Genomic DNA, 24047 nt, shown 5'->3' on the forward strand with positions numbered 1-24047 from the left:
CCTCCCGTTCTCTTTCTTGAAAACACTTGCTGCCATCCAAGGTACTGTGCATGTATTTATATGATGTACTATTTATATATTTATGCCTTTTTCTACTTGGAAGGGAGGGGCTTTGCTGTGTCCACTGCTGCGTCCCCCGTGCCTAGGACCCTGCATGTGGTAGGTACTCTATAAATATTTGTCCAAAGGCCAGCAAAGAAATGCATCCACAAGCTGTAGCATTTGTGGAGCTCTTGCTTGGGTGTCGTGTTTGTAGCAAGGGGCACAAAGATGAATCTCATAGCCCTGCTCGTTGCACAACCTTGATCTCTTCTCTGTGGGGGGGTTTCACACATAATTCTGTTCCCCACTCCTGTTCTTGCCTGTGCTTTTTGAATATTGGGAAGGCCACTCACCATGTGCTTCTAGTTTGTTATCCTCTGCTAATGTTTCTGGGCTTCCAGAGTTCCACGGGGTCCCATTCAGGGAACAGGGTTCAGTCTCGACCTTGAGGAGCCTACCCAGAGGGGAAGGAAGGCTGCTTCTCCCTCAGATGAAGAGGCGTTTTGGAGGGGGCTGTGTTCTCAGATCAGATGCAGGGAGAAGCACTGAAGGTGCTGGAGGAGATACGGCAGCAGCGGATTCATGTCGCCTGTTTTGTGTGTGTGTGTGTGAGATCCGTACATTTTTTTAAATTGTAAAAGCAGACTAACCACACGCAGACATTTAAAAAATAAAGCAAAAGGGCCTATAACCATACTATCATCATAACCCTAAAATCTTAACTAAATCTATTGATTCTGTTGATTATTAATTGGTTACTTTATATTCCATCTTAATTCAAAAAGGTTTGAGGATGCTTACAAACATATGTAGTGCAATAGAATATAATAAATAGCTAAGAAATCAGAGCAAAGGGTTAAATAAGTTTATGGAAGTCAGTATAAATTTAATATGCAGAAATGCGTACTAATGCACCTATTCATATAAATTGGTATATTTCTTCCTGGCCTTTTTTTGTTTGTTTGTTTTTGTTTTTTTTATTTTTGGCCGCACCACGCGGCTTGTGGGATCTTAGTTCCCCAACCAGAGATCGAACCCATGCCCTCAGCAGTGAGAGCGCAGAGTCCTAACCACTGGACTGCCAGGGAATTTCCCCCTCCTGGCCTTTTAAATATGCACATTCTTCACAGTCTCTTCTGCTTTCGCCCCCACTTAACATTTTAACAAATTTTCCATGTTTCCTTCTAAGTCTTATTGTTCAGGACCAAATGATAAATCCCAAGGACAGACCCCTAATTTATTTAATCATTCCTCTATTGTTGGGTCTTGGGTTATTTTCAATGCTATTGTTAAATAAACAATGGCCTAATTAACATCTCTGTGCTTGTAATTTTTTCCATATTTTAGAGTATTTCCTTAAGGAGATTTCCAGAGGGAAAATAATTAATGAAAAGTTCAGACATTTCTATCGCCTTTGAAACATATTCGAGGGCTGGTTTCCCCGAGGGTCCTGTGCACTTGGGGTGTCTCCAGCAGACTTCCATGGCGTCCTGCGCCTCACAATCACTTGTATTGATTATTTTTCTGTTTTTTGCTAATTTAATAGGGAAATTGTATATTGTTATTTTCATTATGTGTTTGTTGAATTTTGTGTATGTTGCCAAGTTATCTGTTGGCATCTAAGAGGTTTTTTTCACCCATTTCTTTGAGCTCTTTATGTACAGATGTGTTAACCCTTCCACCATAATGTATATTGTAAAAATTTTTTTTCCAGTTTATTTGACTTTTATTTTGATTTGGGGGTTTCTTTGCCTTTGATACTTGGAAGTCTTACAGTTTGGATAGTCAAAGCTTTTGTTAATTTCCTCCGTCATTTCTACCTATTTCCCTAGAGACTGTAGTCCAAGTTCATTAGCCTGGCAGTCCAGGCCTTGGTGATCTTGGCTTGGTTCTCCTTTGCCAAAGCCTCACCTTTTGCTCTCCTCTTGAAACCTTCTTGTCAGGAAGCTGAATCAGTGGCATATCTAGCATATTTGGCACCAGGCATGGATGATTTTTTTAACACTCCTCTCTTCTGTATGACAGAGTTATTTTCAGTGATAATTAAGAGATAAAACAAATAATGAAAATGGCCAGAAAAGACTTGCAGACAGTGAAACTTTTCTCTTACTGAATTTTGTGTATATGATCATGGCAGTAAATAAAAACTGTGTGTTTGGTGGGGGGGGGGGGATTAGTAGTGGAGAGAGCACAGCTGGACTGTTTGCTCTCAGTAAGGATAGACCCTTCTGGAGAGGAGGGCTGACAAAGAGAGGTGACAGACATACTTGTGGAACCAGCTTTGGCCTGGGTACGGAGAGACCTGGATTTTTCTCTGCTGAGCTTGTGATCTGGGCAGGTCCCTTCCCTCTGGGTATTCTCTGCGGTGATGGACCTGCACAGTGTGGCCTGAACTCTGGCTGCTTCTTGCTCCGATGGTCAGAGCATCACACAGGGTGGCTTTGGGGGATCTGCCTTCCTTGTGTGTCCTAGTCCCCAGGTGGCCCTGCCCTAGGTCTGCGGGAGGAAGCCGACCCACAGTGTGCTGTGCGCAGGCCAGGAGCAGCCTCTGACAGCGGGGAGGCCTGGGGGCCCACCCAGGGACAGCTGCCTGGCTCCGGGCTCTGGGGCTCTCCCTGAGGGGCTGGCCCTGGCGGTGGGACCTCATGCAGGCCTCAGAGGCTGCTGCCTCTGGTTCTTGACCTCTGCGCGAGTGTGAGGTTCCCCTTCCTGGTTTAGGAACCCCCAGCCTTCAGCCAGACTCCTTAGTGAGGGCTGGGGATTCCGGGCAAGTCTCCCTCCTGCCTTCCCAACCAGGCTCTGAGTCTAGGGGGCTCCCAGCAGTTTAGTGTAACAGGCACTTAATGCTTCCTGACCCTGGGAAAGTAGTGTGCTAGGGCCTAGGGGTTCAGCTGTTCGCTGCCCTCGAGGATGGCTCTCTGTAGTGGGGGTGACAGCCGGGGTACAATCAGGGGATTTGAATACACTCTAAAAGGAGCAGCAAATGCATGTACAGGGTATGAAGGAGCAGTTCTGCAGAGGAGGAGGCAATGAGCTTTTTCATGCGCTGGACAAGGGGAAGTGGGCTCTGGGGAAGGGCAAGGAGGAGGTGATAAGTGAGCATGGTTTGAGAGAATGGAGGAGAACTCTCTGGGCAGGTTAGGGGAGGGCTCTCCAGCCAGAGGGAACAGCACAAAAGGCTCAGAAGCGTGAAGCAGCAGGATGTATCTTGGCGGATAGGTCAGTTTTTCTTCAGCATAGGGGGTAAAGGGGCATGGCTGGGCAGGAGCTCTTGAGAGCCCATCTGAAGGAGTTTGGTCTTTGTCCTGAAGGCTTTGGGGAAGCTATTGAATGAAGGTTTAAAGCAGGGAGGGGTCTGCTGGAATTGCTGTGATGAGCTTTACATTTTGGAAAGATCTCCAAGGCAGAGGTGTGGAGAGGGGCCTGCAGGAGGGCACACCTGGAGAACGGGAAGGCTGTCTAATCCAGGGGAGATGGGAGGAGCAAGGGGTGACGCGGATAGGGACGGGAGAGGCGTCAGGGAGGTAGAATCGGGGGCCTTTGGTGATCTCCTGGATGTCCTGGAAACACAGTACCAGAGTCTCCTTAGCTTGCCTGAGAGGAGATTCCAGGGTCCCCCACATAAGTTGTGATCTTCATAGTTCCATCAGGCCTGCTGGGTGGGAGCTACAAGGCCGGGCATTGGAGCAGGACTGTGCCCAGAGCCCCTAGAGCCCCCAGCCACCAGGAAACCAGTTGGGGGTTAGGACAAGCAGTGGGGCTCCTACCCTCTGGATGCTCTGGGAAGGAGCTGGTAATGCCAGGAGCAGTGAGCACTTGGGCTCCGCCCTCTGAGCGCCTCTGGCTTTTTGGGAGGCGCCCTGATTGGGTGGCCCATCGCTGAGTCCCCAGCCCCTAGCCACAGGCACACAGGCCATGGGATCCCATCCTGTGCTCCCTGCTCTATTCGTTTCACAGTCACTCTCTCCCCAGCTTTCCCTCGTGCGTTGCCTTCGGGAGGACTAAAGGATGGAGGTGGGACCAACGCATTTACCACTGACACCTCTCCTCGTCTGGGAGAAGCCCCTGGGTAGCTAGCCCTCTACCATCGAGTCTGTCATTTCGTTCTTATTTTCGGCAGGTTTGGGGGGAGAGAGAGGATGGGGCAGGGGCTTTGGCTCTGGCGTGGCGACTGTCCTGTGAAATACTCAGAGGCCGTGGGACCCTCTGGTTTTCCCCTAGCATTTGAGTGTTAAGTTTCATAGCCAGGACGTGAGGCTTCCTCCTGACCCGCTGCAGATGCCATGGCGAGTGTCACCTCTCCAAGGCTGGGCCACAGCTGGCAATCCCAAGGACCAGGCACCCCCAGTTCTAAATTCTGCTCTAACTGACTCGAGGCCCATCAGAGCCTGTTCTGTTCGGCCGTGAACGAGTGATGTCCCACCTCTCTGGTGAGCAGGCGGGGCCGGGTTGGGGGGATTCAGAAGTCCCCGGTTCTATTTCAGCTCCTGTAAGCAACTACTGAGCCACCTCTTGTCTCCCCCTCCCCGGCTACTAATCCAATCATAGAGGCCAACTTTCTCTGAGTGTTTTATTTTATCCTTTAGATCTAAACGGCCATCTCACCTGGCCTGTGGGGTGGGCGGGTGCTCAGAGCACTCCTCTTGTTTCCCCACGCCATCCTCCCTACAGTCTGAGAGGCGGGGGAGGTTCTGAGCACTGTCTGCAGATGGAGAGACAGAAGCTCAGGGAAGGAGGTGACTTGTCCATGTTACATGGCAGTGAGTGGCCTGCTTACGACCAGTTGGGGTCCTAAGGCCGTCCTTGGCACTCCGTCCCCTTCATCTGTCCTCGAATGCCGTCGGGGGCCGGACAGGTGATGCATATGAACAGGGCCTGGTGACAGGGGGCGGAAGGCCCGTCTCAAGGTGTGCAGTTCAGCTGCAGCCCACAGACGGTCGCTACCGGGAATGTGGGCCCAGTATTTCAAAGAGTGCTGGAGATCTGGATGTTTGTGTGAAATGTCCCGATTTTTAAGTGTTGGCAACTAATTTAGAACAACAAAAAAAATTGTTGCCAAAGAAAATAAGTCTGCTGGCCACTGGCCGGAAACTCAGCCCTGCATCACTGGTCACTAAGTGGCTTTCCTCTGGGTCTGATTCAGGGTTGAGGGGGAGCTCCACTGACTGACTTCCCCGGCGAAGGGCAGGGGAGAACTGAGCTTGGGAAGTAAGGGAAGAGGAAACGGCCCCAGGAGCTGCCAGCCCATCCGCGTCATGCTGGCCAAGCACCGTGTACACAGCTCAGCCGCCCGCATTCCCAGGGCAAATACTTTCCATTTTCCTCTTGGGTCACCCTGAATTCTGGGGTTCTTTGGAGGTTTATCGCCTCACTTCCTTTTCTAGAGATTGAAATGACGATGGCTTGAAAATATTTTCTTCATTTGGGTTTTTCCTTGGTGACCTCATTCAGAGACAGATGTGCCCTAATAATAGCATCGAAAGTTGAGGGGAATAAATCAGCCAGCTGGTTCTGTTCCCTAGAAGTGATCTTACAGTTCCTAAATGTGGACCGTCCCCAGAGACCCGGGGTGGGGGCGGAGCCTGCGACAGGGCCACGGTCATTGTGAGACTCCGGAGTGTCCCTCTCTCTGGGACAGAGTCCCTGCGGCTCTGTTCACCCAGGAGGGCAGCTCTCACGTCTCGTCCGGGCTCCCAGCTTAGCTGCCGGGCTCCCAGCACACGGCAGCTGGACATCGCAAAGGTTTGCACTTGCCACGGATTGGCAGACAGAGCGCTCACTCTGCTCCTGCCTTTTCCCTGTGCACAGAGGCCCGGAGCTTGGTGACACCTAAACCCAGTCTGTCTCAAGTAGCCCAGCCCTCCAAAGGGTCTCTCCCGTTCCTTTGGTTCAGGGCCACTGGCCGGAAGGACCCTCAGTCTTTAAGCCCCTTCCTCAGCCCCTCCCATTCCAGAATACATTTTCCAGACAACCCGCTCGCATCTCTCAATAACGTTTCACTTCCTCTAACTCAGTAGGAAGGGGATGAAACACATCTGAGAGAACCAGAAGCCTTCCGTAAGCTGCACAGGCAAGAGGGGGACTTCTGTGGGTCAAGCTTTGAGGTGGAGGGTGGTGTGTACCTGAGATAGAAAAGGTACCATCCATATGCAGGTGCTGATGCTGGGTTGTGGGTTAGCTTCTCTTTAAATCCGAGGGAGAGGACGGGAGAGACTGCAGCGGAAGCCGGCTTTGCCCATCTCTAACACAGGAGATCCCCACCACAGTGCTGTGAAGGTCCGTCCCCGTGTAATTACCCCAAGAGCTGCTGTAAGATACCTCGATATAAAATGAATGTTAATGCACTGTAGCCTAAAGCCAAAAAGTGAGGGAAACAGTGATGGGGTGTCCTTGCTTCCAGGGTGTGGGAGACCCCCTTGCAGTTGGGCATGCAGGCTGCCAGGGATAGGGGTTGGGGCAGGAGCCCCAGGTCTGTCCCCTGATTGGGACCCAAGCCTGGCTGAGCCCCTTGGCCCCTGCTGCTCAGGGAATGAGAGGTGAGTCCGCTGCCTGTTTCTCAGGGCCCCGGGTGGCTCCTGCTACACAGGAAAGTGCTAAGTAAGCACTCGGGGCCCCAGCTGACAGAGATGCACGGGGACGGGCGATGAGTCAATCTGTTTATGAAAATCACACATACCGACACGGACGTCAGGATGACCCCCCCCCCCCCGGGGTCATCTCACAGCTGCGCTCTGAGAGCTGACGAGTCTTGCTCATACTTGGGGGTTCACTGGTGTGTCTTTTTGGCCTCCAGCAGTCTACACATGAACAGATGCATGACCGCCTCACTGAGACAGGCCTGTGCCCTGAACAGCCCTGGTCGGGAGAGGGAGGCCGGGTGACTCAGAGCTGGTGTCAGAGCTGTACCTCAGCCTCTGGTGGGCAGGGCTGCAGCAGCTGGGTTTCTGAGCCTCTGCGAGTCTGCCTTCCCATTTGCTGAGCACCGTTTAGCCACAGGCAAATCAGTGTAATCTGTCAGAAATATGAATTGCACCAGTATGTCTTGCTGGGAAATATTTTCTAAATATAGCTAAATATTTGATACTGCACATGATTTGTTCTCATGTGGTATTCATGCTCTTCCTGAAAAGTTTCCTTGTTAGAAATTCCTTTGGTGGGAGTTCCCCCCAAGTCTGACTTTGGAGTTAGTCCAGAATAAGCCCCTTACCAAATCCCTTACAAGTGCTTTCTGGGTTCTCCGAAACTACTTAAAAGGTAGTATTTTGTCTGTGAATGTTCTTAGCCTAGAGAAGTAAACTTTCAGCAAGCTGGAGATTGAGGAAATCTTGTCCCTTCTACTATGTACACAGTAGGATCCTTAGGTTCTCAAATTTACAACCAGAAGATTTTCAATCTCAGGGAATCTTGGAGAAAATACAGGAGCTCCTAACACAGGAGAAGCTTGTTTCCATAAGCAGGGCTGTGCTTGTAAGAGTGGGGGGCAGAGAAGAAGACTTTTCTGATTCTTCCTCATTTTGCAGAAAACTTCCTTTCAGATTGCTGGCTTAATTTAAATGTCATCTTCCAGCATGGGATGAAGCAGTCTGTTTCCACATGGGCCACCTGTCAGAGCCCGTGGGTCCTGTTGCTGGGTTGAGCCTCCCTGGGAACAGGCAGAGTTACTTCCTTCAGACTTTGGGTCCATGGGGTGGACTGGGGCAGTGGGAGGGGAGGGTCTGCAGGAAACAGAAGGACCGCTGGTGGCTTCCGTGCGAGGCCACCTCCTTACGTGCTGCCTCTCACACCCATCCTAGAAGGGCTCCTGGGCGTTCTGGACTTCCAGAAAGTCTCTGTTTAAGGCCAGCCCCCAGCTCCTCCAGGGTTCATTTCATGGCAAGGAATCGGCTTGTTACTGGGGACCCACTGCCTGCCATCTGTGGCCTTCACCCTCTGCCCTTTCCTCTTGGAAAAGTGGCCCCTGAAGGCCAGGGCTGGGATAGAGGAGGAGGTGATCAGACCCTGCTGCTAATTCTGCTGAGCCAACGCAGAGTCCCCTCCTGTGTGTTTCATCCCACAGACAGTCTCATGCCCTCAGGGGGCTTACAGACCAGACTGGACACATGAGAGGTTTGTAGGGTAGGTGGTATTCCCATTTTACAGATAAGGAGGAAACTGAAACTCGGAGAGGTTTGGTAACTTGCCTAATACCACCAGCCAAGAATAACAGGATCTAAACCTAGGTTTATCCGGCTATAAGTTTACATGTTACAAATGACCAGTGAGGTAGCCTAGCAGAGTGATGGAGAGCTTGGACCCTGGAGCCAGACTGCCTGGGTTCAAATCTTGGCTTTGCCACTTACCATGTGTAGAACCTTGGGCAAGTTGCTTAATCTCTCTGTGCCTCAGTGTCCCCATCTGTAAAATGGGCTAATGAGATGACCTGTGTGACAGGTTGAGACATTTGTATCATGCATACATAATACTTATCAAGCACTTGGCATTGTGTCTGGCTCTAGAAGACAGTCGAGACATATCACCTATTTATTACTAGAACAGCCCACATGCTATTGGCTCCACCCCACTGCCCCCCTGGCCTTATGTCTTGGGAGCCGAGAAGGAGGGATTGAGCTGGAGGAGCTGTGTTGGGGCTTGGGGGTGTCATGACTGGCCCCTGTGAGGAAGTCGCCCAGGAGGGGCACTGGGGGTGCTCAGCCGTCCCAGGCCTTCAGTGCCAGTTGTCTGTTGACCAGTAAAGACCTTCAGTAAATTTCCACCCTCTGTAACTCGGCCTTGTTTTTTGCATTTTAACCAAAGTAAAAATAAAATCTCTGGGGAGGGGTGGACGAAGCGAAGGGAGGGAAGGGACCTGGTGTGTGTCGCAGGGGCCGCCTCCACCAGCTGGGCAGGGCTCTGGATGCCCTTTCCCAGAGGAAAGGCTGAGCCTTTCTGTCCTCTGAGCTTTGTCCGTTAGGAAGTCGGCTGCTAGAGGCTGCCATTCCCCATCCCCCAGGGCTCTTCCTCAGCCCCCTGGCCACTCCCTGTTTCCTGCAATTGTTGGCTCCCCCCAACCTCTGCTCCAGCGGCCCCAGCAGGCTCCTGGTGTGAGAGGTAGGCTAGGCCCCTGCGCACCAAAGCATTTCCTTTGCTTTCAACTGCTTCCCCTCTCTCGCCTCTTTCTTCCAGCGCTCCATTATTTTTAGTTCTTAAGAGGATGAAGTCCAGGAGGGAGGAGGAAGGAGGAGCCAAGTCTGTGACCTTCTAGATCAGAGATGGAGCATTTGCCGGGCCTCCTGGTAGGGAGTGTTTGGAGTATTTCCATTTTGGGTGAAGGATACCTCCATTCCTTGGTAACCAAAAAAAACGCTGGTTTGGCAAGACTGTGAGCCCCTTTGTTGCCAGCTCCTGTAAAGTTAGGAAGAGGGAAGGAGGGTGGATCTGGAATAGTCATTGGGAGAAGTGCTTTCTTTGCTGGGTTGACTAACCAGAGTGAAAGAGTGACCCTCATGTGTGCATGTGAAAAGGCCCCTGGGGCCGGGGCCCGCTGTCCTGGAGCCTGGTGGTGTGTAGTGAACCCCAGGCAGATTGGACAGGAAATCCCCCCAAGTATTCCCCCTGGAGATGTCTCTGGAAAGATCCAAGCTTGGGCATGTGAGCATGAAGAGGTATGAGCTGGTTGAGGTGTATTTCAACTTCTAGGAGATGGCACGTAGCAGGGCCTGAGCCCCTGCTGTGTGATGGACCTGTAAAATTTTCTCATCGGTCACGCAGCTGGTAGTATCGTACTCCCACTGTGTGTCCAGCCTAGGGGGGCATCCAGAAGTGTTTGGACAAATTCCGGTTCTCCAGAAGCTTACCCTCTGATGGGAGACACAGCACAGGACACAAGAATCATGAAGCTCTCAAAGCCTATCCTGCTAGGGAGGAGGATTCTTGGAATGGCCTGTGGCTGGTCTGAGAGGCTTTATGGAGAAGGTAGGGCCAGCTCACGGACTCCAGCACCATCAGCTGTGAGGACAGGTGGGATGTGGGTAAAGGAAAGGAGGGGGGAGAACACTGCAGGCAGAGCACCTGCGTGAGCGGGGACCTAGAGGTGGGGTAGGCATGGGACAAGAAGGTGACCAGCCCTGCAGGATCAGAGAGGGTGTCCGAGAACGTGTGCATAGGAGAGGAGGGTGGGCAGGTGTCTGGGGCGGCCCTCTGTCCCTGGTGGGGCCTTGATCCCGTCTGTAGGTGGTCAGGGAACTCTTGGTGGCCAGTCGGGCCAGCTGGGCCTGGGCGGACTCCTCAGGCAGGGATTCTGGATGATGGTAGGGGAGGGAGAATGGCAATGAGGGATGGACCCCTGTGTGCCCATCTGGGTGCTACCCTTGTCCCAGAAACTGGGCCTCTGGTTGCGACAGAAAGAAGGCAGCTGCTCAGGAGAGGGCAGCTAGGCAGCCGCTCAGCATTTTCCTGGCTTTGGCCAGAATGTGCTGCTGGGAGTTCACCGACCAAGGTGGTGTAACCCTCAGGGAGGGCCAGCCCGAGCTGAACACTTGCATCAGGAGCTTCCATTTTTCAACAGGAGCTCTGGGCCCTGACCGGGTCCTATGCTCCAAACCTGGAGCAGAGCAGCCCTCTGACCCGACCAGGAGTGGAGAGGACGGAGCACCCACCCTGAGAACACAGAGCTGGTTCCTGCCTCTCACGCCCTCAGTAGCCAAGGGGTCCAGGCCTGCAGGGGCTGGTGAGGGCCCGCCGTCCTCATTCTCCTGCCCTAGAGCAGTCACTGATGCTGTGGGAGGTACGTCGCCCACCCCACTGCCCTCAGCGTGATTCCAACCACCTGTGGGTGGGTTCCCTGCAGGACAGGTGAGGAAACGCTGTGCCAGCCGTAGACTCTGAACCACTCATCTTGTGGGAACACCATGTGGGGTGGGGAGAGAGGTAGGGATGAAATTCAGCATTACTCAGGTCTTTCTCAAAGAGTGTTTCTGCATTCAGTTTTTAGGGGAGTTTCCTTGTTTGTTAAAGGGGAAAGACGGTTAGTCTTAAAATCCAGATTCTTATTTTTAGCCAGAGCTACCTGCCCTGCCAAGTCCTTGGGCTTTGTTTCTCCTACCCTTGGTGTTTTGGTTTTGAAAGGCCTTCCCTCCTCCGCTCCAGGCTCCCAGCTCACTTTGGCAGGGGTGGGTCTGGCCCCAGCCAGGTTTCTAACCAGGCCTCCAGGACGGAGCTATTGAGCCAGGGGCCCCTACCTGCCTGGGCTTGGCACCCAGCTGCCGTCACAGGAGGGCCCTGCCAGGGCGAATACAATGAACAAAGTTGGCTTGCCTTGGCTCTGCCTCCTGGGAGAAGCACAGGCTTTTCCCCAGCGAAGGAAAGAACGATCACTAGGGAAACCCAAACTGCTTTTTTAGAAAGACCAAAAGAAGAAAAGAAGGAAGAAAAAAGCATTTTTTCCAAACATGGACAACTCAATGCCTTTTGCTCAGACTTCTGCAAGGCCAGAACAAAGGCACTGACACAGAATGAACCTTCCCGGGCAGGGGCGTCTTCACCCACGTTCAGCGCTTTGTTAATGTGTCTTCCCAAAGTGGGTGTCAGTGAGGCTGTTCTGGGAACCACTTGGAAGGGAGGGCAAGGCGGGTCATTATTCAGGCCTGTCCCATCTGAAAGGTCACTCTTTTGACAAAGCACTTGTTTATCTGAGGCTATTTTTTAACTGGAGGAGAGACGATGGGGGCCCAGTTACCCTGTTGGCTGAAACAAAACGAAATCCTCGGAGCAAACCAGGAAGCTGTGTGACCTTGAGCAAGTTACTTAACCTCTCTGAACATGTTTCATCATTTGCAGAATGTAGATAAGTATCAGTGCTGTGAGTGAGGATTACATGAAATATTAGAATAGTACCTAGCAACATGTTAGGCATTTAATATGTGATTTCTCTGCCTCTTTCCCCGGACAAGCCAGGTTATCACCACTAACCAGCACATACACACAGGCATCATGTACACATGCACACGTGTGCAGCAAGGCAAAGGATTCTGGCAATATTGCTTTGGAGAGTCATAGGGTCCAGAGATAATTTCCCTTTTCTGATATTTTAGAGATTTCCCTTCATCTCTTTCACTCAAAAAAAAAGGATACTCTTTATAATTATCTAAAAATAAAAGTTTGGCAAGTGATCTAACTATTTAAATAAAAAGGGAAGTACTGGAGGAAAGAGTAGAATATTGGGGGAACAGCTCAGATGGGAAAGGGGTTAAGAAGAGTGTGTAAACCCTCTGTGTAAAATGAAATCCGTTCTGCAGTCTCACTATTTATTATGTTCTTCGCTGGTGCCTAGCAGAGTTCCACATGTGTGAAATGGCGTTCTTTGGGGAACTCTTCTTTCTCCTTTTAGCAACTTTACTGACCTTCTGAACCAGAAACTGGTGTCGAGGCACCTGGACGCCGGTCGGCTCTGCTCTCCCTGAGTCACAGAGCTCGAGGCCCCAGGAGCCGCCCTGTGTGTTCCTAGTTGCCATGAACATCCAAAGGGAAGCTTTGTAAGCAATTAACCACACAATTAGCTCATCTTCTTGCCACCGGCAATGATTGACCCTCTGGAAGTGCCCAGCGGATTTTTGCCAGTCTCCTATGCCTTGGAGAAGAAAACTGTTTCAATTAAAACAAACAAACAAACAAAAAACAGACACAGAAGTACAAACAAAGTGAACATCTAAGGTTCACCTGTCCAATGACGGTATACAGAGCACCTGTGTACATGTGTACCACCTTATCAGTTCTCTCAGAGCTGATAGAGTGTGCATCAGGGCAAGTGTGACGTTATCGTGCCCAGTTTACAGGTGAGAACGCTGAGGTCGGAGAGGTTCAAAGGCTTGCTCACAGCTGCAGCCAGGAGGTGGCAGAGCAAGGGATTGTTCTAGCTCCAAAGCCTGGGTCGTGTGCTGTCTTCTGGAAACAAAATCCAACGCTGTGGCCTGCCTCAGAGGCAGAGGATTTTAAACACACTCGAGACGGAGGGGAAGAGTGCGTTGCTTCAGCCTGAGTTTGCAGGGCGGAAAGAGCGGCAAGCCTGGCAAAGCCAGCGGGAGGGGAAGCTGCAGGAAGGGCCGGCTGCCTTGGGTAAAGTGGGATTGTGGGGAGCTGTCTTCAGGAGGCCTGCTTCTCCAGACAGGAGGCAGTGCAGGCACTGCTGGGGCCGACAAGAGGGGAGCAGAGCCCGCAGCACCCTGGAAACTTCAGCTTACTCCGAGAGGCTCTGACCAGGTTCCCATCGGGCGATGTTGGATTTGGTCTCCCTCCTCCTGAGCCGGGTGGGGCTTGGCTCAGCCTGCAGGCCTAGCTGACTGGCCGTGGTGGCCTCTCCAGGACCCGCGGCAGGGGGTTGCCAAGGATCTGGTGGAGCCAGGTGCTGGGGGTCCTGGCTGTCGGGAGGGTACACTCGCCCAGAGGAGAGCTGGGGCGCAGGCGTGCCCCGGGCACTGTGGGAGCACCCAGGAGGGACAGCTCTAGCAGAGGAAGGGCCTCCGGGGTCTCTGAGCTGCCTAGGGGGTTAGCGGAGTCCTTTGCCTCCGCGCCCGTGCTTGCGAAAAATCCCTGGTGGCAGAAGGTGTCACCCTTGCGGTGCCTGAGGGTGGGTGAGGAGGGGTACATGCAGCGAGCCAGGAGTCGCCTGCAGAATCTCATGGGCCTGAGAGAACATGTGTTTACTGAACTGCAAATACCTCCGTGTGTGGATGGGGGAGGAGACCTAGGGCTGCAGACATCCTGGGGCATGTGAGGCAGTCCTCCAGCAAAGGAACAGCTGGCCCCCATGTCACTGCCCCTTCTGGGCCGTGCATGTCATGCACCTGATCCTGATGACAGCTAAAGCGTCCTGTGAGTGGGGTGGCTAGAGGCCCCCCTCAGCCCCCAGCCTCGGCTCTGGGTCCCTGCTTCCCCGCCTTCCTCCTCCTCCTCCTCCTCATCTCCACCAGTCCTTTTTGCCTGTGTGATGGAAGACAAAGGCCTGCCTTTGAGGTCATCCACTTAGCCCTTTTATTTAAGGCAGTGTTCCCTGCAGCACGAGGCGGATGACTGGCTGGAGGAACCAGCCAGAGGGTGGCGTTTACGCAGGAGCCATTAGCATCCCTGGGAGGCTTGGAGTCTGGTTTAGATAAACACAGAATCAGAGACGCTGCCCAGGCTTCCTCCCTTGGGCCCCACTGGCCAGTGGACCGTTTCCGCGCTGGGCTCTCAAGGGCTCTGGGTGAGTCCAGGCCAGAGGGATGAGGAGCTGCCTTCCTCGCCAGGGCTGCCCCGAGCCCTCTGAGGCTCTGCATGCTGAGTGGAGAGGTCGCCACACGTTGGTATCGGCCGTTAGGGAGTAGATGCACATCTGCTGTGAGGCCAGAAGTCTTTGGGCAAAGAGGAGGAGGGAAAAGTGAGAGCCCCGAGCCTTCCAAAGGCACCAGTGGCTGGAGAGGGCTCAGCTGGGGTTGGCCAGGTTCTGAAACTCCCTTTCCAGGTGACTTCTGTCACCTCAAGCTTGAAGAGGGTTGGGGTTTTGTTGTTACTAGGCTTTTTCTCCTGCTACAAATCCCTCTCCACATTCTCTGAATATTTTAGCTCCTGTCAAGTCAGGTATGAAGGGAGGGAACTGCCCAGAGCAGTTTCAGAGCACCAGACGTCTCCAGCCACTCTGAGTCTTAAAGGACCAACTCCGCTCCTCAGGTCTGGCTATTTTCTGATCCTTCTGAACTTCTCTGAGTGAATTAGGGCCCTACCTTTTCCTGTGCAGCCAAAGTAGAGAACATGACCCCACCTCTTACAGAGCGAGGTCAGGGCTGTAACAAACATCAGCAGAAGGCCCTGCCCTGCACTCAAGTAGAAAACAGAGCGAAACCAAAATCAGTGCTGATTTAACCCAGGAGTGCAGTCCTCTAGGGATTTGTGGAGCTGGGCCATCCAAGCCCATAAACCTGAGGTGTTACCTGAAAAACCTCACTCCTGGTCTGCAGTTGGCTTACACCCAGCACAGAATCAAGGTGAGAGCTGTGTGTCGTCAGCCCACCCTGTGGTTCCTTCCCTGCTCAAGAGGCAATCAGCTTTGTGGGGCTTGCCTTTCCCTTGAAGTGCCGCCCAAGAACATCCCAAGTGTAAAATTCCAGCCACAGTCTAGGAGCGATTAGCTGGTCTGATCTGACTCATGGGAGAGCCTTGTGTCACCTGGTAGCTAAGCTGGAAGTGACACCTGCCCAGCCCCGGAATGAGACCTGTCTGGGGTTTTGATGGCCAGCTGTGGAGCCTCTCCCAAAGGCTCTGGGCGCCTCTGCTGAAGAAGCAGCCAGAAGACCCCCTACCCCAGGGCACTGTCCTGCCAGCCCAGCTCCCTGGCTGCCCAGGGGAACCTCCCTGAAGAAATCTCCTTGTCCTGCCTGCCCAATCTTCTGTCCCCATCACCTTGCCCAGCGTGCTCTGGGTTGGAAGGGCCCCTGCTTGTTGATAGGCACAGCAGTTGGTGAATCGGTTTGAGGTTCCCAGGGTGATCTGGCACCTACTGGCAGGGAGGAGAATGGAATGACTTTGGGGAAGCAACTCAGCTTGTAAGATTCTTCATCTTACAGAGAAAATAATCCTGTCTACCACCAGGTTGTTTGAAGATGAGAAATGAGGCCATAAGGAGCCTGGTCCCGCTCCTGTCACCCCATAAGTGATGAGTCATGAACGCTCACGCCAGGCCCAGTGCTGAGGGAGGCTGGCCGTCTGTCCTGTTGCACATCTAGGGAAAAGAGCCCTGCCGGTGAGATGACAACTGATGCCAGCTTGCAGGGAGTTTCTAAGAGCCATTCCCTTTGCTCTGTCATGCCCAGCAGACTTAGGAAGAACACCCCAGCTTATCCATTAGGTAGGCCATTTTATCCATCAGATCTGCGTGTAAGTAGCGTGCCAGAGTAGAGCTTGGCGGAGTCAGCTAGCTGACTCCTCAGATTTACACAGGAGGACCCCGCCACCCAGAGAGGCCAGGGGGCCTGTCAGGCATGTGGAGCTCTGGGGGGCGGGCGTTCCAGGAAGGGTCAGCAGAGGGTGTCCAGATGACCCTGGTGATTGGGAGGTGATGGAGGGACGGGGCCAGTGAAATCAGCTGGCAGCCAGCGCTGCCAAGGGGGAGCGACCAGGTGCCCTTTGCCACACCGTGTTCAAGGCATTTGAGAGCTGCCTGTGTGTCTGACAAAGCTCAGCTTGTTAAATTCGAGACCTGGGACTGTAGTCCGATTGCAGAGAAGTGACTGAGGCTATTGAGACTCTCCCAGGAGAGAAAAGGTGATCAATTCCTCTGGATGGAATTCTTCCAGGTTGTTGGGCTGCCCTCCTTTCTTGCCTCGTCGGCTGTCTTGGGTGGGGAAGAGGCCTGGTATCCCTTTCTGAGGACTGTGTCTTCCTCCAGCGAGGGACTTGCAGGGAGACTGTTAGCCCAGCTGACCCTCCGGGACCCACCACCTGGAAGCAGCTTCTGCCTAGAGTTGGTGGTGCCTAGAGCACCTAAATGGGTGCTGTGGTCTCCCGGGCATCGTAAGGGAATCGATTCTCTGTAATCTCCTGCCCTAATGTTTCTCTCCACTCCCATGGGCCGGGGGTAGGGGCGGTGGTCACCCTGCCGCCTTCTTTCCTGGGCCTTTCCTGGACCTGCTTTTCTGTTTAATGTTTGGCCGCGACTCTAGGCACTGCCTGGGTGCTGCTATTTAAAAACCACAGGAAAATCCCCTGCTTGCTGCTGCCAGCACAGTCGAGAAATCCCGTGGTGTGCAAACCCGCCCCAGTGGAATATTCCACCTTGGAAGCGGGGGGACGCTCTGGCCTTGGCCATATGGGGCCCAATTTTCATGTTGAAGAAATGCTCCCTTGTGGAGGAGGTGTGGGAAAGAGGAAGCTACGTGGAAAAATGCCCCATTTGCTCAGAGCTCAGCCGTGTGGGGAGGCGCTTGGGTCCTACGAGCCATCAGAGGACCCCTCCCTGGAGCACCCCTCTCCTTTCTGGACCCCTGAAGAGGGGTCCGGGAACTAGAGGTTTCGCAGCTCAGATGCCACTGCTGGACTCGAACCTGGCTGTTCTCACCCAGCTCTTTTCCCTCCTGCCTCCCGGGTCCCAGGCCCACTGCCCAGTGTGTCCCCGTGGATCCCCAGAGAGCTGCATCCTGACAGGGTGGGTTTGGTCCAGCCCCAGGCTCCGTGACCTTTATTCCTGAGTAACTACGGCAACACCTCCACTTGGCTCCGGCCTGACTCTTCCTGGGATGACTTCAGGGACACCCCTCCTTGAACTCAGACCACTAAGACTCTTCCACAAACACCCCTGTGCCCGTGAACTTCTAATGGCTTTACCTCCGGGGCTCAAAGGAATGTATGTGTTATTCCCATTTTACAGGGAAGATAATAGGGCCTCAAGGGGAGGGTCAGGAACTTGTCCCAGGTCACTCAGTGAGGAGCAGGCGGAGCCAGGACTCAGGCCCAGGGCAGCCTGCCTCCCCAACACCACACTCCCCGGAGTCCAAGCGTCTCGGCCCGGCGTGCAGAGCTGGCCTCGCCCTCTCACCCTTATCAGCCACTGCTTCTGACTCCCATTCCCAGCACGTCCGGCCCAACTGCTCCAAAGCCCAGTCCCGGACCTCTGTTCCCACAGGCCCCGCTGCCTGCAGTAGTCTTCTCCTGCTCCCTGAGTGTGCCCCCAGCCTGCGTCTGCGGGGTCAGCCTCTGTGATGACCTTCCTCCCCGGCAGGCATCAATCTTTGCAGGCCCCCGACCCCGGCAGCAGGACACATCCTCCCTGGGTCCTCTGCTGGCACCGCATCTGCAAATGCAGTAGGAGGTGACACGCTGCAGCTGGGTGATCGTGGCCTCTCTAGTCTTCCTCTGAGGGGCCCTTGCTGTTGGCATGCGAGAAGTCATTTTTCAGAGTCCTAGAGTGTCCACTGATCCAAAGAGCGTGGGGGGGACCAGTTGTCCATCCCTCACTAGACAGATGAGGAAGCTGAGGCCCTGAGAAGGGGGCATGAAGAAGGGCAGTGTGGGTTTAGTGGTCCCCTGATGGGGGAGTGGCATGGGATGGGGTCCGCCCTGGATGGAGAACAGTCTGCCCTCCCCCTCCTCCCACCCCACTCTGAACCCGTTGGACCCTCGTCCCTTCTGAGCTCTGTTGCAGGGGTGTGACCAGCAGGTAGTGAGAACTGTGCACTTTTCTTCTGGACCCACCTAGACGTCTTCCCCGTGGGTGGAACAAACCATCACTTGGTTGGTCATCTCATGTAATTAGGTTTTCCCATTGCTGCCCTCATGCATTGTCTGTCCTGAGCGTTTGTGCAGCCTTCTGGGTGCTTAGATAAGAAACGCTGGCTTTCCTTAGCCTTCTTCGGAGATCTCCATCAGAAGGATCTAGGAAAAACACCCTTGTCGGTGAGGCCGGCCCTTTTGTCACATGGCCTGGCAGAGCGCTGCCCTCGCTTTAGACTAGGTCTTGGCGGTAGAGTGAGGGTTTCTGGGGTGGGATAAACATTGCCAGGTTCGGTAGGGAAGAATTCTTCTCCTTAAACAGATTTTAACTTGAAACCTTGATGACAGAAGCAGCTGAGTCTCACCAGAGAGAAAAAAACAAAGGAGACGGATTTAACCTTGGGCTCCAGCAGCTGGAGTCAGTCCAGCAACCTCAGTGTGGCTGCTAGCGGACGCTGCAGGACAGAGAGTGAGGAACCGCCTCTCCAGGGGTCCACTGTCCAGGCGGGACCACTCCTCACCTCCCTCTTCTGTAGAATTCCCAGCTCCTCCTTCCCAGCGCAGAGCCTTGGGGGTTTACTGTCTGTGGTTTTGCTAGTCAGGGATCCGCTTCTCAGGAGCTTGAAATGCTTCACTTCTCGTCACTCCCTTCAGGGGCACTTGATCTTCATGTCTACAGCCCGGTCTTAGTAAAGTAACTTAGGGATATTTTTATAGAGAGAAATGTGTATAGCTGGGGATAAAAAGGATTTTCTTTAAAGTAGTCATATAGGTGAAGGTTTAAATGTGGCTTTATCACTTACTTGTCTGAGGCTTGGGTTCTGCAAATGGAAATAACAATGATTACCTTGCATGCTTGCTGTGAAAATAAAATAAGAAGGTGCTCAATAAATGTTAGTTCTCCTTTCTGCCCAAGGAACCCCTCCTACACACACACACACACGAGTTTTTACTTAAGAAATGTCTTGAGAAGGAGAAGTGCAGTGGAGAGAGAGTCCTGCGGGCTGGCTCACCCCTGAGTGCACCAAAGCCTCGGAGGCACTGCTGTCCCCGGGGAGTTCCCTTTAAAGTCTCCTCAAACCTCTCACAGGCAAGAGGTGCCTCTGCTGGCACCGCATCCTCAAATGCAGTAGGAGGTGACACGCTGCAGCTGGGTGATCGTGGCCTCTCTAGTCTTCCTCTGAGGGGCCCTTGCTGTTGGGATGCAAGAGGTCATTTTCCAGAGTCCTAGAGTGTCCACTGATCCAAAGAGCATGGGGGACCAGCTGTCTATCCCTCACTAGACAGATGAGGAAACTGAGAGGGGGCACAAAGAAAGACAGTGTGGGTTTAGTTGTCCCCTGATGGGGGAGTGGCGTGGGATGGGGTCAGCCCTGGATGGAGAACACTCTGTCCCTCCTCCCTTCCTCTGTTCCCAGAGCCTGTCAGATCCTTGTCGCCTTGATTCTGGGTGTTTTACTCAGCCTGTTTGTAGAATGGGGCAAAGCCCATAGATGCATGCCACGTAGTTGATGGAGGTGAAGTCCTCAGAGCTGCCTGCGCCATGGGCCTGGCACTCACCTCTTGTCCTGTGCCACAGGCAGCGGGGTTCCCTGGTTTTGAATTCATCCTAACCGGAAAGCAGTAGTTCTGTTTCTAATGTAGAGCTTTTCGTTTGCTTGTTTCTAGAGCAAATCATGGAGGAAAATAAAAAACATGGTGCATTGGTCTCCCTTTGTCATGTCCTTCAAGAAGAAGTACCCCTGGATCCAGCTGGCAGGACACGCAGGTAGCCACAGCTCTCCCGGACTTTCTGACAGGATGTCCAGCTCTCTGGGGAGGCGTCCAGCGCGTGTGGGGGACGGGCCTGGCCCTGGATGCTCCCGGGGATGAAGCATCTGAGCAGGTGCTCCCCGAGAGACTTCGTGGTCTGCAGTCGCAGGCGTACTTGAGAGACGGGCCTTAACACCGCCTCGAAAATGCACATGGACACCCGCCCTCTCCACAGTCTGTGCCCCCTCTTCACAAATCACACACATTCCCCCCTCAGTCTCTCTGTCTCTTTCAATCTCTTTCTTTCAATCTCTCTACCATTTTAACTCAATAAAACAGATGAAGTCATCAGTCTTTATAGCTTGCCTGCCATTTGTCACCTGGGACAAAGAGACAAAGCTAAGTGCTTCCCTGAGTGCCTGTTGTATGCCCTCATCAAGGTGCTCCTCTGGGTGACAATACGTATGCAGATATAGTGTCTGCCCCGAAGGAGCTCGTAGCTGGTGGGAGAGGCAGGCAGGTCGCCCCAAGAGTGTTAAGACGTAGTGGAGTACTGGCTGCAGTGGCCACGCCCTGGGCTAGCCATGAGGTCTCCAGGTGGCCCCTCAGTGACAGGGGAGGGTGTCTAGAGCTGTCTAGCCCACTCATGGTGGTCCTTTGGTGGGCATCGTCCTCAGGGGACAATTCAGTGGCCGCCCGTGGACTTCAGGCCAGCACAGGGTCTGACATTTTTTTTTTACACCCTTAACCACGTTGGCCCAGACCCCAAGGCAGGTGGATGGACACCCTTCCTCAATACTTACCTGAGGGTGTGGCTCAGAAGGAGCGCCGCCCAGCCGGGCAGAGCCTTGGACCGCTGCTTCTCAGCCGGTCTCCCTCTCCTGGCGCTAAATCCGGTTCTATCAGGGCTTCTCCTCCACTGAGACCGGAGACACTTTCGTGGCTGGGAAGCAGGGTTGACGGTGGGGTTGGGGGGTGGTAGTCACACAGAGAGGGGTGAATAGGTCCTGGCGCAGACCTCTCACTTCGCCTTCCTCACCCTCCAGTGGTGAGCACTGGTGTACTTCCATCTTCAGAGGAGGAGCCTGGGGTCTGGGAAGTCGGGGAACCAGCCCAGAGTTGCTGTCAGGGCATGGCGGGGAGGCGGGGACTTGCACCCACTCCGCTTAAAGGGCTCGGTCCACCAGTGGGGACCTGGGCACACCTCCAGCCCCGTGCTGGCAAGCTCCACAGCATGCCCGAGAGGCCCGGGCCCTGTGACGGAGGCCGTGTCTGGCAGGGGCGGGGGTCACAGCGAGGGGGGCTCAGGCTGGGGACCCAGGGCCTCCTCCCACCTTGCTCTGCAGGGAGCTTCAAGGCGGCTGCCAATGGCAGGATTCTGAAGAAGCACTGTGAGTCGGAGCAGCGCTGCCTGGACCGGCTGATGGCCGACGTGCTGAAACCCTACGTGCCTGCCTACCACGGGGACGTGGTGAAGGACGGGGAGCGCTACAACCAGATGGACGACCTGCTGGCCGACTTTGACTCGCCGTGCGTGATGGACTGCAAGATGGGCGTCAGGTGAGCCAGGCTCCTCAGATGGGGCACACCCGCCCCTCAGCCCCCAGCTGGCCGGGCGGCAGATACCAGGCACGGCATTCCAGGCTTCCAGGAGGCCGGGCTTTCTGGGCTGTCCCTGAGGCCTCATGTGGGCGAGGCCGGGCCAGGAGTCTGGTTGGACCCCGCTCTGGTCATCTCACATATGTGCTGGCTTTGCCCAGGACGGCCCCTTCTCTTCTCTGGCGAGCCAGGGGCCGGCGGGGGAGGGGACGGGAGCCGGTAGCCGGTGGGACCAGAAAGGGGACCTGGTGGATGTGGAGCCTCCCCAGGGAGAGGGCAGAGAGAACTGCCCATCTGGTCAGGTGGGATTGCTGGGGGGAGCAGGGGGCGGCTTCCCGTTAATGTGGGCTGCGAGGGGGAGACTGGAGTAGAGGCTGTTCTCATCCCACCCTCCCCGCCCTGCACCCCAACCCCGAGCCAAAGAGGGAGCCGGTTAGCAGATTGTGGTGATTTGCCAAAAGAGACTTGCGCCTGTCATAAGGGTGCAATGGAGGAGGGAGGAGTGTGAGAGGCCCTGACAACAGTCACCAGCTTGCCGCATTCTGGACTGGGGCTGGCGGTGACCCCAGCCCAGTGGCTGCGTGGTCCAGGGCACAGGGCCAGATGGGTATGTGGGCATGTGTGTGGAAATGCGTGTCCCCCCCCCCCCCCGCCCCAACCAGGCTCCGCCCAGAGAAGACCGGGAGGGAAGGAGGCGGGAGGAGCGGGCTGGAGAAGACAGGGTGGAGGGCAGAGCCAGGAGGACCCGAGCCCCGGGCGCCTGAGCTCTGGGCCCTGCTTTGGCAGCAGGGTTTTCTCATCTCCTCTCAAACTCTGACCATTCCGTGTCAGGAGTCATGGAGTAGCTCCTCCCCAGCGGGTCAGCGGGTGGTGAAGTCCTCTGAAGCCTCAGAGAGCCGCTGACTGCAGGTGCCCAGATGGGACGGCCGGACGCGGGCCTCCTCCATCCGGCCCGCCGCTCTCCGGGGAGACCAGGCTCCGAGACGCAGAGCTCACAGCTGGAGCCTGCGTTTGCTTTGGATGGTTTAAGCAGTTTTATTTCTTATAAGAGGAGTTTGAGAAAAGGGTGTGTGTGTGTGTGTGTGTGTGTGTGTGCCCGCAGGAAAGAAGCTAGGCCAAGCCAGTCAGTTTTCCTTCCTTCCTCATTCCTCCTGGGAATTGTGTTATAAAATCAGACCCTGACCCTGCAGCCTGACCCGCTGTGTTCCCTTGGCTTTGCCTCGAGGGCAGGGACGAAGGGGTGGGGAAATATAGACCCCACTCTTTGCACTGTCCCCAGCCTCTCCCTCCCTCCATCCAGGGGTCTCACCATCTCCAGCCCACAGGGAGAAGACAGAATGTCCCTCCAGCCACCACTCGGCCACTGCTCTCCCCAGAGTCTTATTTCTCTCCCTGGAAGGACTTCCCGTGATGCACCAGGATGTGCCCTCTCAAGGGGAGACACATAAATATTCTGATTGGTATTCACTCAGACCGGGGCCAAAAAAAGTACACCCTGTGGGAAGAACGTGTGGCCAGTCTGTCCTAAAAGGCTGCCGGGGTGCCTGTCTGTTCCCTGGAGGCTGCTGGGGACAGGAGCCCCCTCTCCTACCAAGGCTGCCCCATCCCCCTGCTGCCTGGAGCTTCTGTCCCACTGCACCCAGGGCTCTCAGGAGAGACCCAGCGTGACCAGCAAGGCTGGGACGTGTTTAACCCAGTCCTGGGCGGGGCCGCCTGGAGGCTGAGGGAGGAGGTGTGTGAGGATCCCGTATGGAGGGGAGGAGGTTGGTCTCCCCAGAACGGGTCCCACCCCAGCACCCCCTTTCCTGTCTCACGGGTCCTGAGGACGGGGTGGAGGCCCTTCTGTACTCTGAGCGCTGGGTGCTCCTTACAGCCGCCCTGGCAGATGGGCCACCATCCAGTCTGAGCAGGAGGACCTTTGACCCCAGAGGCTAAGGGACTCCCCAGGGCCACGCAGGCAGGGAGCCACACAGCCCGCCTCTGCACCAGGCCTCTGACTGCCAGTCGAGCCTGGGCTGCAGCTTGGCACTCCCCAAGGGTTCTGTGCTTGCCAGAGGGAGGAGGCCGCAGCCCAGGGCCACCACAAACCCTGAGTCCGGGGCATGAGAGGTTGAGACTTGTCACAGACTTGTCACAGTGGTGGAAGGGCTGGCTGGTCAGCAGACCCAGCCATGGTGAGGCCTGAGGAAAAGATGATGCAGCCACCTGTGGTGTCCTAACGAGGGGTGTCTTGGGACCCCAGTTCCACACGGACATAAGCTCACATTGCTCTAGGGCGTTTTCTTAGATTTGACCCCGTATCTCTTGTGTGTCATGTAGCCTGCCGTGGAGAATCAGGAGTGTCTTCCTGACCTCTGGACCAGGGCTGGCAGGTGGAGACCAGAGCTGTCTGTAGCAGCTGTGCCCTGGTGGGAAGCAGGTTGGAGAGAGCGTGGTGGGAA

General features: G+C 54.6%; 1 protein-coding gene across 1 annotated transcript in view; it reads left to right on the forward strand.

Annotated features, from left to right (window-relative positions):
- ITPKB (inositol-trisphosphate 3-kinase B) overlaps nucleotides 1-24047 on the forward strand; it is a 97511-nt gene that overhangs the window by 62737 nt on the left and 10727 nt on the right. Inside the window, exons 3-4 of the mRNA XM_068541735.1 lie at nucleotides 19924-20023; nucleotides 21354-21567. Of these exons, the coding sequence (XP_068397836.1) occupies nucleotides 19924-20023; nucleotides 21354-21567 (314 nt within the window). The remainder of the gene's footprint in view (nucleotides 1-19923; nucleotides 20024-21353; nucleotides 21568-24047) is intronic.

Source organism: Eschrichtius robustus, chromosome 3, assembly GCF_028021215.1.
Source record: "Eschrichtius robustus isolate mEscRob2 chromosome 3, mEscRob2.pri, whole genome shotgun sequence".
Classification (NCBI taxonomy): Eukaryota; Metazoa; Chordata; class Mammalia; order Artiodactyla; family Eschrichtiidae; genus Eschrichtius; species Eschrichtius robustus.